Source organism: Melanotaenia boesemani, chromosome 10 (genome assembly GCF_017639745.1).
Source record: "Melanotaenia boesemani isolate fMelBoe1 chromosome 10, fMelBoe1.pri, whole genome shotgun sequence".
Lineage (NCBI taxonomy): Eukaryota > Metazoa > Chordata > Actinopteri > Atheriniformes > Melanotaeniidae > Melanotaenia > Melanotaenia boesemani.
The window spans coordinates 6,705,730-6,722,095 of record NC_055691.1 but is presented as its reverse complement, the minus strand read 5'-3'; the positions used below and the strand labels follow the sequence as shown (position 1 = coordinate 6,722,095).

General features: G+C 37.9%; 1 protein-coding gene across 1 annotated transcript; it reads left to right on the top strand.

Annotated features, from left to right (window-relative positions):
* The first annotated feature begins 1,871 nt into the window (after positions 1-1,871).
* tcp11l1 (t-complex 11, testis-specific-like 1) lies at positions 1,872-15,241 on the top strand. The gene is made up of 10 exons (XM_041998162.1): positions 1,872-2,158; positions 2,446-2,595; positions 4,454-4,586; positions 5,066-5,186; positions 6,252-6,472; positions 6,759-6,895; positions 11,183-11,361; positions 11,466-11,647; positions 13,528-13,700; positions 13,791-15,241. Exons 2-10 carry the CDS (start codon positions 2,454-2,456, stop codon positions 14,012-14,014), a joined length of 1,512 nt encoding a protein of 503 aa, XP_041854096.1. The 5' UTR covers positions 1,872-2,158; positions 2,446-2,453; the 3' UTR covers positions 14,015-15,241.
* The last annotated feature ends 1,125 nt before the right edge of the window (positions 15,242-16,366 follow it).

Below are 16,366 nucleotides of genomic sequence, written 5' to 3'. Positions count from 1 at the left end.
GGCACTTTACGTATAAAACAAAGTCAAGCCAATACAATTCAATCAATTTTTTTCGTCTTGTTGTTTCGTCTTTTAAGAGTTTTTAATGACCTGTTTTTAGTTACTGACTCTGGAAGTCCTGCGGTTTTGATTCTCTTAGACCTGACTGCAGCCTTTGACACAGTGGACCACCAAATCCTCCTGACCCGCTTAGAGCAGTGTGTCGGTATTAGAGGAACTGCCCTGCGCTGGTTCTGGTCTTACTTGTCGGACCGGTCGTTTTGTGTTCACCTAGAGGGGTTTGACTCAGCTGCTGCCCCTCTCAGTTATGGGGTCCCACAGGGGTCCATTTTGGGTCCACTGCTTTTTTCCGTGTATATGCTGCAATTGGGGTCTATTTTTCAGAAGCACAATATTGCCTACCATTGCTTTGCTGATGATGTTCAGATCTACATCCCCTTAAAACCACAGGGGGATTCTCTGACTAACCTTCTCAGCTGCTTGTATGATCTAAAAGCATGGATGGATTTAAATTTCCTCCACTTAAATAAGGAAAAAACTGATATTGTTGTTTTTGGAAATTCAGAGCTTCTAAATGGTGCAGTTAGTGTTCTCGGTCCGCTGACCTCCTTTTGTCGAACCCATGCCAAAAATCTGGGTGTGATTATTGATAACTCCTTTAACTTTCACCAGCAGGTTAACTCTGTAGTCAAAAGCGTGTTTTTCCATCTGAGGATGCTCAGCAAGTTAAAGCCCTACCTGCCCAAGTATGACTTAGAAAAAGTTATTCACCTGCTCATTATGTCCCGTATAGATTACTGCAACTCTCTATATTACGGCATTGACCAGTCATCTCTACATCGACTGCAGGTTGCCCAAAACGCTGCTGCTCGGTTGCTTACAGGGACAAGACAGCGTGATCACATCACTACTGTTCTCGCCTCCTTGCATTGGTTTCCTGTTATGTTTAGGACCCAGTACAAGATTTTATTAATTGTTTTGTACTTGTCAGAGTTGCTACACCAGCATGCTCCAGCAAGGACGTTGAGGTCCTCTTCACAGCTCCTACTGAAAGTCCCAACTGCCAGATTTAAATCCAGGGGCGACAGAGCCTTCTCTGTTGCCGCTCCTAAGCTGTGGAACAGCTTCCCCTTCACATTAGAGCTGCTCAGTCTGTCGCTGGTTTTAAGTCTTTACTCAAAACCTACTTCTTTGCACTGGCATTTGAACAAAACTGAGCTTGACATTCGCGTGTTTTATTATTTAACTTTATTCTAGTTTTTAATTCTAGTTTTGTTGTTTTTATTATTTTATAGATTTGATCTTTTTATCAATTTTTATTTCTGTTTTTATTTTCATTGGTTTTTATTGTTTTATTGTGTAGTATTTATTTTAACTGTGGAGTGTTTTTTGTTCTGTTGTTCAGCACTTTGGGTAACTGCTGTTGCAGAAAATGTGCTATATAAATCAACTTGAACTTGAATTTGAACTTGTTGTATTATGTTCTCTTTCTTAATTTTTTATCATTGATTCTCTGCCCCATTGTTTACACTTTGAATGTTTCCTGAGCTCTCTTTTTCTACTTTAATTTTTTTTTATTTTTATGCTCAGTCTGTAAACTGTAGCAGCAACACCTTTTATATGTCTTTTTTTTCTGTAGCCAGTCTTTGTTAATATAAATAAAGGTGGTTTGAAAAAGAGAAAATATTCCAGGGCCCATTTTTTAATAATCACTGGAGAACATTCCTAATTTTGTAGTCAACAAATCCAACATTAGAACATTAGTTAACAATTTTCTTACCATAAATGAACAATTAATTGTTTATGAACTACGTTCGTGCGGGAATAGGCTCGACTGTGACGTCAAGTAGATCCCGCCCAATACCGGAAGAGCTTGTTGGTTAGCGGTAACCCATCAGGCGAACAGGGCTGTGACCTGAAAGCTCGAGTTTCCGAGGATGAAACAAAGCCCTCCTTCTATCAAAGACGGTGTCCGGCAGCAAAGAAGTTGAAAATAAACCTGCTGGGGTGGAAACTGCACACGTGTGTGTTATGAAGGAGTAGCGGTGTCACACGGCTTTGTTGTTGACAAAGAGTCGCGGTCACGCTGTAACGCTAACGTTAGATAAGTTTGCTCCACAGTTAACCAATCTCTTTGCTCGGAGCTGCCGACAACAAGGTTAGTACCGCAGATAAGACTAAAAACAGACACAGTAACCATTCTGTTTACTCCTGTCGTGTTCGCCACTTTAGCATCCCGTTGACTTCCCCCCCATTCTCCATCATGATGATGTCATCATTTGAGCATCACAACAAACCTTCATATCTTCCTCTGTTTTTACTACATAACACTATACAACCACATCTTCATGGTGCAGCATCTCTACATGTCTATCTTGAAAACCAGATTAAGGCATTGCAGCAGATTGCATTCTGAACCATCTTTGTTACCTGCCCATGCTCCAGACTCCAGGATGCCAAAGGAGACAGACAGATTCGAGGGTGGAGCAGACAAGGAGTCGAAGGATGCAAGTACACAGGATGCTTCCGAGGAGACTGTCAGAAAGAGGGTTCGGGCAAATACTCCGAGCCCTCATAGAGGGAGCACTCCACAAGGTGAGAAGCAGAGCTGTTTTAACTCTTTATGATGGGAAATAATGAAGAAATAAAACAATAATAATAAGTTATTTGGGAATTATTCCAGTAATCTGTGAAATGTTAGGTATGAGACCCTGTGCAAATTAGCAAATACAGGCAAGGAGGCAGTATTAATGTGAGGCTGTTTTGTACACTGTGATTTTCAAACATAAAGAGATATTTCTTTGCTGTTTGAGGAGTTCAAAATCAAGTTTGACTTTTGGCTGTCTTTGATTTGAACTGAGCTTCTGCTTCTGTTACTGTTTCTATTGGTGAATTTCAAAGAGGACATGATATGCCCTGAGGGGGTTTCCCTTTTCTCTTTGTGCTATATATATGTGCTTTTGTGAACAAATGGTCTGCAAAGTTACACACTAAATGGACACCCTGTGGCGGACTACTCCATGAAACATAACATGCTCTTGATATTTATTCAATAGAGACTTTTTATTTTCACAGGGACATAAATTAGAAGACAAGTCGTCAGATGGTAATCAGATCTGTGTTTAGAAAAACCTCTGAAACAGAAGCTGCCCCTCAAACAAAGCAAACAGATGTCAAATGTAGATTTTGTGGCTGTGCCATCTGGTAAAGTTGTACCTCTTGTCCCCAGTCCGTAAGGAAGTGCCACATCGCTTGTGCTATGTTTTTGTAATGATTTAGGTGACTAAAACTACATTTTTATCCAACTTTATTTCAGATTTCTGATATAAAAATGAGTTGTTAGTAATTGAAAACATGCTCTCAGTTTGTCCAGACATGATTGAATTATTGTTGTTGTTGCGTCACAGCAGGAGAGGCGAGACAGGGGGGAGCAGGATGCAGAGCGGAGATCACTTTACCATCCCAAAGTGACCTTATATAAACAGAAGCTAAAACAGGGTTTTTCAGACAAAAGCTGGTACAGCAATGTTCAGTACAAGAAGAATAAAGAATTTTTTTAAATTTATTTATTATTAATTATTATTATTCTTGTTTAATCTTATTCTAGTGTGGTCCCAAAATAGATTTATAAAAATTTTTATTCTTATTTATTTATTTATTTTTATATTTTATTTATTTATCCAGGTATTTGTTAAAGTTAATTTATTTTATTCTGGCCATAGTGACCACTGGCCATTATTTAAAACTGACTATAAAGGAAAGTGGACTTAGAACGAGGGACTAGGAGAACCACCAGCCAGCTTGTATGATAAATCTTTAAATGAGTATAATATGAGCTTTCTGACTGTGCTAATTACATCAAAACCCATAAAACTAGATTAATTATTCCACCTTTGCCTTGTTCTGTCTTCAAAAAGAATGCTTGCCGTGCGACATGCTCATATTTTGTTATATTCAGCACAGTCCCTTTCAAAAAGTCAAGACTGGCGGTCTGGAATATCTTTGCATCAATTTCACCCTTTTTAGTTTTAGATTGGAGTAAATTATAATCTGAAAGTTTTTATATTGTTTTCTATCTGCCGTCATAGGTGACAAAGATGAACATAATCTGTTCTGATTGACTAAAATGTTCCAGTCATATGATAACTCCATATAACCTGTTTGCAGCGTTACATGTGACAGATGATAATGTTATGAATTTGGATGGAACATTGTACTCCACGTTTATGCTCATAACTATAAATTGGTTTGTACTTGAGGTAGAAGAACAGAGACATTGTTTCAAGGCAGATTTGCTGAGCAAAGAGCTTTGTGGACATGCTGGTTGCAGGATGACTTCAAGCAATGAACAGTTTGTGTTTCTGCATGAAGACTCTTTTGATTTTCAGCTTTTTGGAAGTAATTTTTTTTTACATATAACTATGAATTTAAAAACCTTTTTTCCCCCCCACAGCCAGTCCACCTCAGTTTGTCTCTATGGAGGAGTTAATGGAGACTGCTAAAGGAGTCACTAACATGGCTTTGGCTCATGAAATAATGGTCAACCAGGCCTTTCAGGTTAAACCCACGGAGCTTCCTGAAGGAAGGTGAGAATGTCAGACCTGATCTGATTTATGAGCCCATGTGAACCATAGGATCTGTACGTTAAAACTCAGTAAAACTGGAAAAATGCAGTACGTCAGTATGTGGGCACACTGATGCAGTGTAATATGTAACACAAGTATGTATTCTGCACGTTAACATCTCGGTTTAGATCGTGATTGATGGGTTATTCCTTCTGGTCTGAGATCAACAGTATTTTTCTTCTTATTATTGTCATTGCGCACTTAATTTTTCTTCTGTTATAATTTTTGTTTTATTGTCTTGGCATGCTGAGGGACTAAAGATGGAAATCAGCTTCAGTGATAATCTTGCATATTTACATTTCATATGTATATTAATATGTGTCGTCCATTTTTTTAAATAAAAAACGCAAGTGATTTGATTCTGAAATTGTCTTTTGAGTTCTTTGAATATTTTTTTGTTTTACTGCAGATTTAAGATTCTGTCTTTTTTCTCTATGCAGTTTGGAGCGCAAGGTGAAAGAGATAATGCACAAGGCATTCTGGGATTGCTTGGAAGCTCAGCTGAAGGAGGATCCGCCATCATACGGACACGCTATAAAACTTCTGGCAGAGATTAAAGAGGTAAGATTATCTGATGCTCCATTAATGTTCTTAGTTTCACTAAAGATCACCAGGAAATTCAGCTTTCATTGCTGATTAGTCAAGTGAAGGCAACACTCTCCCACAAGTCTATGCTGTGGACTTTCAACGGTAGAAGAAAACCTCTTAGATATTATTGTAATTTCTTTACGGAGTCCTCAGGAATAGTTCTCCAGGCTTCTTTAAAGACTTCCTAAAAGCTCATCTTTGGATGTTGGCTGTCCAAATGATCCCACACTGCTTCAGTAATGTTGAGGTCTGGGTTCTTGGGAGGATTCATTCCTCCATCAGCTCTTCTCTTCTATTAACTTGTAAAAAACTGTGTGCCATGTATGTGCATTTCATTTATCGGACATGGGACAACATTTTGATGTTTACTGTCCTTTTTTCATTACAGTAAACATGCAGACAGTCAGTCATTTCCAGTAAAAGTCAAACGTTAATCCTCTCACGTGAGCTTAATTCCACATTTATTATTTCTTCAGAAGCTGAGATGTAAAGGTTTTAGTGGACAGAAGCAACCATTTGAAGTTTTGGGCTGGGTCTTTTCAGGCATTATTTGGATTTTAGAATGTGTGTTTAAACAAAGCAGATGGTTAAATCCAGTGAAGTTCATTAATAAAATCTTCTTATTAAAACTTACATTTCTTGAAAATAAGCAACAAGCCTTGTTTTTGCTTCTGTAAGTAGATCCATTGTAATTAGATGCTTTGATGCCTGTTAACACAAACTTAATGAGATAACTTTCTTAACTGTATAAGGCAAAAATATAAAATAAAGGGGAAATAAAACAAAAGAAAACAACACAACTAAATGTCTCTCTTCAAAAGGAATGGGAGGAAGCTTTTCTAATCCAACGGCAGTAAATTACAATAATTTTCTTAATCATTATACCATAGTCACATTCACTATTAGCATTACAGATACAGATACATTCGTATGTGTAAGCAAACTCTACAGATTTAAGGTTCATATTATAGACAGTACACTGGAGGGTCTTCTATCTAATGTGTGTGTTTACATTTCCTCGTCTCTTCTCTCATACAGTCGCTGCTGTCTTTCCTGCTGCCGGGTCACGGTCGCCTTCGCTCCCGTATTGAGGAGGTTCTAGATCTGCCTCTAATCCAGCAGCAGGCTGAAAACGGAGCTCTCGACATCGGCCGGCTGTCCCTGTTTATTGTTGGGATGATGGGCTCTCTGTGCGCCCCCTGCAGAGATGAAGACATCAATAAGCTGAAGGATATCACTGAAATTGTGCCTCTGCTGAAGTAAGACATGCTATCGGACTGTTAATAGCTCTGCATGTCCCAGGCTGTAGTTTATTTTTAGATCATGTAATTTCATTCCCCTACATTAGTGTAGAAGTTAGCTTGTTGTAGAGTGAAGTCCTCATGGTCAGATGATGAGATTTGATTACCAAAAAGATGATATTAAAGCAGACCCAGTAAGAGCAAATGGAAAATTGAACTGTGACAGTGCAAATTCATAAAAAACATTTATATTTTCTACTTCATCTTCGTCATCTTCTTCTTCTTGTGCTCACTTTGCATTTAGGGCCATATTTTCTGTGCTGGACCTGATGAAGGTGGACATGGCCAACTTTGCCCTGAGCAGCATCAGGCCTCATCTCATGCAGCAGTCGGTTGAGTATGAGAGGAACAAGTTCCAGGAGTTTTTGGAGAAACAACCAAGTAAGGAATCTTTCCTCGGTGTAATACTGCAGTCATTTCCATGCTGACCTGGGGTCTGCAGGGACCAGTTAGCCTCCATCCAGATAACAAGATAAAAAACAGGCTTGTTTGATTAACTTAGCATTTTTAACATGCAGGGCTGAAAAATAGAACTATGACCCCTCTTTGTTTGCTTTGTGTTATCGCGTCTTCTTGGCCAGGTGACTCTTGAAAAAGAGATTTCTAATCTTAGTTTTTTTTTTTGTTTGTTTTTTTTTTGTTTTTTAATCAGGTTAAATGAAGGAGAAAAAAATCGCAGTGGGTAAAGCAAATTTTGTGCTTTCCTGTTTCTACTTTTCTTTTCCTCTTCTGAAGTAAAACATAATAAGAACATCTACATTAATGAATCTGATTAGTGTGAATATGTAAAACCAAAAGAACAAACAAAATGTTGTGTAGAAAATATGGATCAGTTAAAGTGGTAATAGATGAAAAATAATTGAAGTAATTTGAAGCAATACTTTACTAAATTACATATGAAATGCTACTGCCTGTGCACAAGATGTTAAATTACATATTCTGGTTCATTTGTGTACAGTCAGCATGTGCACACACAGACAGGACAAAAGACTAACCTTTGACTTCTGAAATTTGGTCTGGAGGACTAAAAGGAGCTCGGCCCAAGTCATCTCAGGAGTTTTAGGGGGTTCTCTAAATATTCTTATATTTCATAGATTATGTGTTAAATCAGCAAACAATTGTCTTTCTAACAACAGACAGCCTCACTATCTCTCTTCTTGCTGGGCTCCACCTCTGATGTGACGCAAACCAGCAGCGTTATCTTTGTTATGGTTTCTTATCTTTACGTCTCTTATTTTGTTCACTGCCTAATTAGGAGGTCCTGGACCACAGAAATGGTGCTAGACTGGTGGGTTGTGCAGCAACACTCCTTTCCTCCTTTCCTTCATATTTTTGAAGCCAAAGATTAAATTCAATTTAAAAAAATAAATAAATAAATAAATAAAATAAAAAAAAAGAAAAAGTCTTTAACCCTTAGCACAGAGGCTTTGTCTATTGTGTTCCATGTGCTGACTGAACAGCCAGTGAACATGAATAGTGAAGCAAGCCGTTGCTGTGCGTCATGGAAGATTCAGTAAATCAGTATTTAGTCATGTTATCAGTTAAACTGGAGTCAAGTTTCCTTTAGTCTGCACTGTGGCGTCATTGAGATTTTTTCAAGATGAAAGCTGTGTACATCAACAAATTATAGCATAAAACATATATTTAAAAATGTAATAATCAGCATACACTACTGTGAAAAAGTTCTGAGTTAACCCATTTATATTTATATCCCCCCCGATACCCCCCCCCCCCCCCAAAAAAAAAGAGAGAAAATAGCTACAACAAACACGATATATATACTAAATATAGTCAATATTTAGTTTGAGCCAATTATTTTTCATCATAGTCTGAGCCCTCTTAAACTATTTGTCTTGTGGTTTCTTCAAGTAGTCTTCAGGAGTAGTTCTCCAGACTTCTTGAAGGACTTTCCAGAGCTCTTCTTTGGATGTTTCTGCTCTTTGTTACAATCACTGTCAAGATGATGCTAATATTGACGTCCGATCTCTGGGGAGGATTTATCCCTCCGTCAGACCTGTTACCACTGATTTTCAGTCCAGTGTGTGTGCCATTTAGCCTGCCTCAGCCTTTTCTTCCTGATTCTCCCTTTCCTTGGAGACCATGTCTGATGAGGCTTCAGCCAACAGATGGACCAATTGAAGGCCCAGATGTGTCTTTTACATCCAGTGTCAGGTCTTTGACATCCTCTTCATCTTCTGTAGATAGATTTAATGTCCTGACACTTCTTTTGTCCTCCATTAGTCCTCAGATGTTTTAAGAATACACGGCACACTATGCTAAGGTATGCCAAATTTTCAGCTACCAGCTCTTTGGGAATCACTTTGTTGCTATAAAAATCCTATTTTCAGTCCGTCAAACTATCTTTGATTTTTTTTTTTTTTTTTTGTACATGGAGCTAAAGAGATGGGAACAACCGTGCTGCTAATAACACAGTAACTGTTTCTTTTTTGATAAATTTTTTTTTTAATGTATAGACACAACACTGGTTCATCCCTTGAGTTAGGAGCCTTTTTTATGCTTGATTGAGTCATAAATCAGTGTTAAGTTGCTTAAAAAATAAAAATAATCCACTGGAAATGGTCAGATAAATGCATAGGACTGAAAATAAAAAAGCAGCCAAAAACTTCATAACGCTTGGAAAACTATTGTTCAAGGCTACTTTTTTAAAAATGACTAATTTTACTAATTAAAAGATGTCTGGCTGCTTGGAAGCTAAATATAAAAGAAAAGAGGAATAGCTTAAGACTTTTGCACAATACTATGCATATGATATTAAGAATTAGTGGTGGACAACAATTAAAATTTTTAATCGTGATTAATCGCATGACATGCTGTGATTAATCACATTGTTATGTGCAAAATGTCTCTGTCCTTTAAAAGAAGGCCTACAGCTGTATAAAGAAAACGCAGTAAATTTTAGTTTACAAACACGACATCAGGGGTCTCAAACCTGCAACTCTGGGGCCGCAAGTATCTCTCTGGACCTTCCACAATGCCTCTAAATACGTGGCTGAAATATTTTTTTTAAATCTATCTTTCTTGTCATCAGGTTGGAAACCAGGGATTTTTTTTTTCTTTTACATAATTTTCCACAAATATCTACATCCCTTAGAATAAAGTTTGTTTATCCTCTTTTTCTTTAATAAAGGTTTTATGTTTTTCTTTATTTTAAAACCTAAAACTGGAAATAAAAATGTGGTTCTTAAAAAATAAAAAATATCCAATGGTGGCTCTTCATTAAAAATATATATTAAGTTTCATTTTTGAAAAGTCTGGTAACATTTGCGTCTCTAAAGTAGTTTTATTTAGCTGGCTGAGGGAAAAATGGCTCTTTGGATTGGAAAGGTTGCAGACCCCTGCACTAAACACATAAACAGGTTTAACAGCAGTTTTCTCTTTAAACAGCAACAGTTAACATATTTCTTCATATATAAAATCAAATATTTATGAGAAAGAAGGATGAAATGTTCAGGATTTACTAACTAAAAGGTAAAAAGTCAGCAGGATGAATTTAAAGCTGTGAAGCTGCTTCCTTCTAAACACAGAAGGAACAATATGTGATGAATATCAGCATCAGGTGAACAGACAGAAAGCAGGATTAGAATCTCACAGCTTCTAGATGGTGAGGAGAGAGAAATATTCACAATATACACAATAACTTCCATCCATGCACCTTCAGTGCTTCATTATCCAGATTTCTGCCTATACATTCTCTAAACTTTCATTTTTAGCTTGACTGTTTAGCTTCACCTCTGCACCTGCAGCATACGCTACTGGGAGTGAAAGGGTCAACAACTCTTTTCCAGATGTAGCGTCAGGTCTGTAGATGTAACTGTAGATGTAACTATAAACATGTGTGGTATCCACAGAAAGTCCAGAGTCTCAGCTACCAGCTACCATTTCTATCACCACCAAACACAGTTAAGAAAACAAACGATTCAAAAACCAGGTACACAAAGTCCGAACACACATGTAAACACAGGTGATGTCTCCCCATGAACACGAACAAACGACTCCTCTACTGAAAGCTCACATCTCACAGATTCCACAGCTGGATGTTTCATCTCACTATGACCAAGATTCACCAAACCAGAGGCAGAAGAAGACCTGATTTATGCCTCATGCTTGTAAAAGTCAGAAAGGATGTCTTACCTTTGCTGTCTTGCCAAAATTAAAACCGCATTTATTAAAAAAAAATAATATTAAGTTTCTCATTGTCTTTTGGGAGCAGTTTCCCGTCCAAAAATCCCGATGTTCTGTCCATCTGCATGGGTTTTGACAGACAAAGATAATTGTTGGTTCTAATTCTTTTTAAGTTCCAGACAGAAAACGTCTCTTCATTTTAATAAACCCGCTCTCTCCTGATTACATTAGACGCACCGCTGCAGCAGAGAAGGGAGACAGATTTAAAAAATTAACGGCATTAATTAAGCGTTGCATTACCACGCGACTAAAGCATTAACATGCCCAGCACTAGTAAGAATCTACATCAGGCTAACTAAATCATGTAATGTGTGTGTGTGTGTGTGTGTGTGTATAATATATGTGTATATATATATATATAAGTGTTCAAATAATTTAATAATAACATAGCAGCTTTATAAATATAGCTTGAAATATACTCTATTATGTAACACAGAGAATAAAATGCCCCTTTTCTTTCTTTAGATGCCTTAGATTACACTGAAAAATGGCTTGAAGAAACAGTGAAATTCCTGAGAGAAGCTGAGTCAGGTGGTTGTAGCGCGGCCTCACAAGACTCCCCCACGCTCGTCCCCCTGAATGTCCATAATCATGCATATCTTCGCCTGCTCAGGTGGGATCACGCTTCGGACCCCTTCCCAGAGGTAAACTCTCAATCCTCTCGGTTTCTGCTGCTTTAGATTTAATTCTTTGTCTCATACTGCTCAATAAAACCCTCTGTTTTTCCTCTCTCTCTCTCTTTCTCCAGACAGTGTTAATGGATCAGATTCGTTTCCAGGAGATGCAGCAGGAGGCCGAGCGATTAATCCTGCTTTCCTCTGTGCTCCTCATCGTCTACACCACTGCTGGAGAGGCCATCTCAGGCCTGCCAGGACTGATGGAGACCCTTAAAAACACTGTCAATGCCATGCTAGCAGATATGCACACACTGTAAGTAAAGATATTTTTTTTGCAGATAAACTGGTTTTCATTTGATCAAACTCCTGCAGCCAACTTTGCTATTAACTCATTTGTTTCAGTCCAATCTCTCAGCTTCTGATTATCCTCAGTGTGAATAATCAAAGCAGGATTAGAGCGAGAGTGTGACCTGAACCAAAGCTGAAATGTTTTCTAGGAAGTTACAGTAATGTGCTCATTCATTCAGCTGAGTACGTGTGCTTTGATTTGTGTTGTGCTAAACTGACTTCTAAGGGATTAGCTTGAATTTCATGGTGGTTTATTCTGGAAAGGCAGTTTTTCCTTGTTTGAATCAAACCAGGAATCTTTTTTTGGGTACGTGTTCCTTCTTTTTTTTTTTTTTTTTTTTTACTGTATTCTGAATCCTGAGTCAAACTTAAACGGTTATTTCAAATAAAAGGTCGTTTTTTGGGGGTTTCAACACATACTGTCTCTTTTCATCTAAGTTTCTAACATTTCGGTGATGAGATCTCTACATTTAATACAAAAATCAGACATCCACAAATCCAAATTTAATGGCATACTTTGTAGTTTTCCTCAATTCAGTGTTTGAGCCTAAATTAGCTTGTTGTTTCGCCTGTTGGGTTAGCAAAATGTGCTGTTGTCAACCTTGAGTTCATAAAGATAAAACGTTAAATAAAAAAATGAACACATTCATCTTCACTGTTAAGTCAAAAGTATGACAGAGTTTTCTGTTTGGTTTATTATCCTACCTGTAAGTATTTAAAACCAACTAATCAACATCAAGAGAATCAACACCAAACTGATTTTACTGACTAGAGAGATCTCAGAGAAGATACAGGATGCAATATAGATGCTGAATTATCCTTGTTATGGTGCGTCAAAGTACAAATATTCAGAGTTCAGAAATTCAAGTGCAATAGTGCTGCTTTAAAATAATATTTTGAAATTAAAATAAAGTTGAAGAATAAAATCTGTTTCGGTTTTAAAGAAAAAAGTAGAAATGTTAAAAGAAAGAATTTGACATTTCAAGATGAAAGTTAAATCTATACATAAATCTATGAAACATCAACAAAATGCCTAATGTAAACGAAGCAGCAATATTCAGAAAATGTAGTTAAAAAAAAACCCTTTTCACACATAATCACGTTTCAGTAATATGTTTTAGTAATATACAGAGATTGTCAAAAATGCATCTTGTCAGAGAAACCAATGTAACTTGGAAAATGCAGCCTTCCTGCAAACTGAAACAGCTGTAGTGGACAGTTCTAAAGGTAACCATGTTTACTCCTATATGCAACAGAGAGAGGATGTGTAGTATTACCAGATACAGTAAGACAGTTAAGCCAGTTGTTTGATCCTGAAGGTCTGGAGCTGATGGCGTATGGTGTTACCATCAACATTTGTATCGGTAGTTGCAGCACTTCACAAACTCGCTTTTACATTACATTGTTGGCAGTTTATTCTTAGTATTTCAGCTTCCTTCTTGAACTATTATTCCAACTTTACTCACAACCTTTTGAATTTGTTTTTGAAATGGGAAATGATAAAGAAAACTTCATACTATTTTTTTTTAATTTTGCTTCAATAATCCTTCATCATCTTCTCCTTCCAGACGATTTTACTGCAAGTTAACTCTTAATCAGCAGGACATCACTGTTAAAGATAAAATCCAATGATACAGCTCTTTCCCATGCTGCAGCGTGGCTGTGTTTATTAGGTGTTAAGACAGTAACAAAACTGTCTATAAATTATTTTTTAATTTTTCTGCTTTAATGATCATTATGTGTGTCTCTCATGTCTTTAAATATTGCTACTATTATTTCCTCCATCTATAACTTTTATTTTTATGCTAGGACAATTTTTTTTTAACATAACATGTCTTTTGTAAGATCTTTCAGTGCACAGGAGGCCTTAGCAACCATTGGTGAGAAACTGTGTGTGGAGCTGAGTCACTGTTTAAGCCAGCATGGCTACTCCCCATTCACTGCTGACCGAAGGAGCACTTTGAAGGGGCAAATTTCAGCTCTCACCCAGCCTGACAACACAGTCCGTAAGCTAATGGGTAAGAGCAGTGATTCCTGCTTGTCTTGATATCCTCCTTCAGTGTTCCTTATTTGTTTGGCTGTAACAAAAGACTCCCTTCTCTTTGCAGACTCTCGGGTTCAGAGCTACCTTCTAGCTGCCCTGGAGTCCAGTCAACACAAGACCCCTCCACCTCTCCCAGGAGGTCTTACTCCAGTCAGCAGGGAGCTAAAAGAGCTCACTGTTCGCTTCAGCCGCCTCGTCAACTTCAACAAGCTGGTCTTCTCCCCATTCTACCAAAAGATCCTCCAGAAAATACTGACATCAGGGGAGAGTCCCAGCACAGAGACATAAACACCATGATGTGGTGTAAGAGTAGCGAAGAGAGTGGCCTGTAGTTCTGCTATTTCCCTTCCACTTGTAACGGTTTGGATGTAGAGAAAAGTCGAGGAAGCTGATCTGAAATTGTTTTGGAAATCAGTTCTGCAGAATCTGCACCTTAAACTAGCTTATTTAAAATGCTACCATTGCAGTTATATTTAATCACAGTGTTGTTTATCTGGTGACATATCAGACCTCATAAATGTTACCTCTACTGTAGCCATCATTGCATAAATGTGTTTTTAGTTTTGGTAGAATTGATTAATGACTGAAGAGTATGTAAGGTTACCATAGCCTGCAGAGTATTTACAGACATCATAGAACCGAGTACAGTATCAAAATCTGATTATCTAATCAAAAATTAAGTGAAACAGATCAATTTAAAGTATATTCAGTATCTCTGAGATAGAAGTCATTCACCCACAGTGATGTTGGTTCGGCTTTTAGAGCCAAAGCAGGAAGTGGACTCTATAACTCTGACAGGTTCCAGTGGTCTCTCAACTATTTGAGAGCTGGCAGATTCACGTAAAGAAATTAGTCTCAAAATGGATCACATATGGGTTTCACATCATTCACAAATGATTTCTGTGTCATTTTGGTTCCTCACAATCCCATGTTAGTCAACACAAATACCCAGCAATTTAAAGGCCCACAGAAAAGCTTTACTAATTCAAACATCCAAAATAGAATAAAGAGTAATATTTAACATTTAGATCTTAAAATGTGTAAGCAGGGCCTGATATGCACCTATCAGGTTCAACGTGCAACTGCATTTGCATTTGACTCCAAACACTGGTAGTTTAGAGTCTGGTAGAAGAGTGGGTCATCTGAGTATAGCAAATGTATTAATTATTTCATAGGAAAGAGGTTTCTCTGATGGCAGAATAGCTCTTTTCTATTATGCATTAAACACATATACATTCATGTGTATTTTTAAACCATAAAAATGCAAATATAGATACTGTAGGTGTAAATTTATTATGTTGCAGAACATTGGTGTGAATTGCTGTTATTGTTAGGACAGAGCACCAAAATATCAGACACAATCTGATGCAAAAATACAATTATTTTTAACACTATGAATATACTACTACTGCTACAGTCATTTAGCAGATGCTTGTCTTCAAAGTGACTTACATCTGAGAGTAAGAACAACAGAAGCAAGAAATCAAACAGGAGGGGACATCATAATTAAGTGGTAGTCAGACTGCAGTGAGTCCAGTTGGACACAGTTGCTGTTGTGTAGTGTTTTTTTTTTTGTTTGTTTTTTTTCTTCCCCCTCCCAACAATAGTTAAATTACGGGATCACGATTTCATCACACATCTTGGGCGTAAGTGCATGCAGCTTATTCAGTGCCAAATCTCTGGACAAATCTTTTTAACTTTTTCCGACGGGTAGAAGAGTTAAGCTAAGTGTGGAAATGCTCCTGGTACACACATAAAGATTATCGGGCTGTTTTTGTCCCGAAATAGTCGCAAGACCACCATCATTCCCTCGTCCTATATATCCTCTTCCATGCTGGCTGTTATGTTTTCCGGTTGTTGCCATGCTTTATTTTTTTTGCTGGTTTTTCCTATGGTTCTTCTTCTACGTTTTTGTTAGATCATCTTTGGTCACGCGAGATGTCCGGCTCGGCGGACTAGATTGTAGGTCAGGTGCAGGACAGCATCGTTATGTGTATTGTTCTGTGGTTAGATTATCGGAGTACACCACACAGTATGATCAAAACTGTTAAATGCCTGATTTTTCTCCTTGCGTGCGAGGCCTCGACCAGATAAAAAAAAATTTCATCAGATTAAAAACAAACTTTGTGTGTACCAGGCTTTAGGCTGTAGCTTGCTCTTGAAAGTAGATAAGGACTCTGTGGTTTGGACAGAGTTCAGAAGAACGTTCCACCACCAGGGAACAACAGAGGAAAAGAGTCTACAGATTTCGCGCCACACTGTGGCCTATTTCACTGGCAGAGCGTAAATGTCGAGAGGGAGTGTAGCTCTGGATTAAGGAGTGAAGGTAGACAGGGGCCATTTGTGTTATTGTTGTTGTGTATGCCAGAACCAATGCGGGCTGCAACTGGAAGCCAGTGAAGACCAGTTAGCTGCGGAGTGACATGAGCTCTTTTGAGCTGGTTGAGGACCAGACGTGCTTCTGCATTCTGAATCATCTGCAGAGGTTTAACCGAGCAAGCAGGCAGGTCTTCCAGTAAATGATTGCAATAGTCAATGCATGAAATGACCAGAGGCTGAACCAAGACTTGTGCTGTCAGGTAGGGTCTGATCCTCTTGATGTTGTAGAAAGCAAAATCAGCGAGACCGGGCAACCGAGGC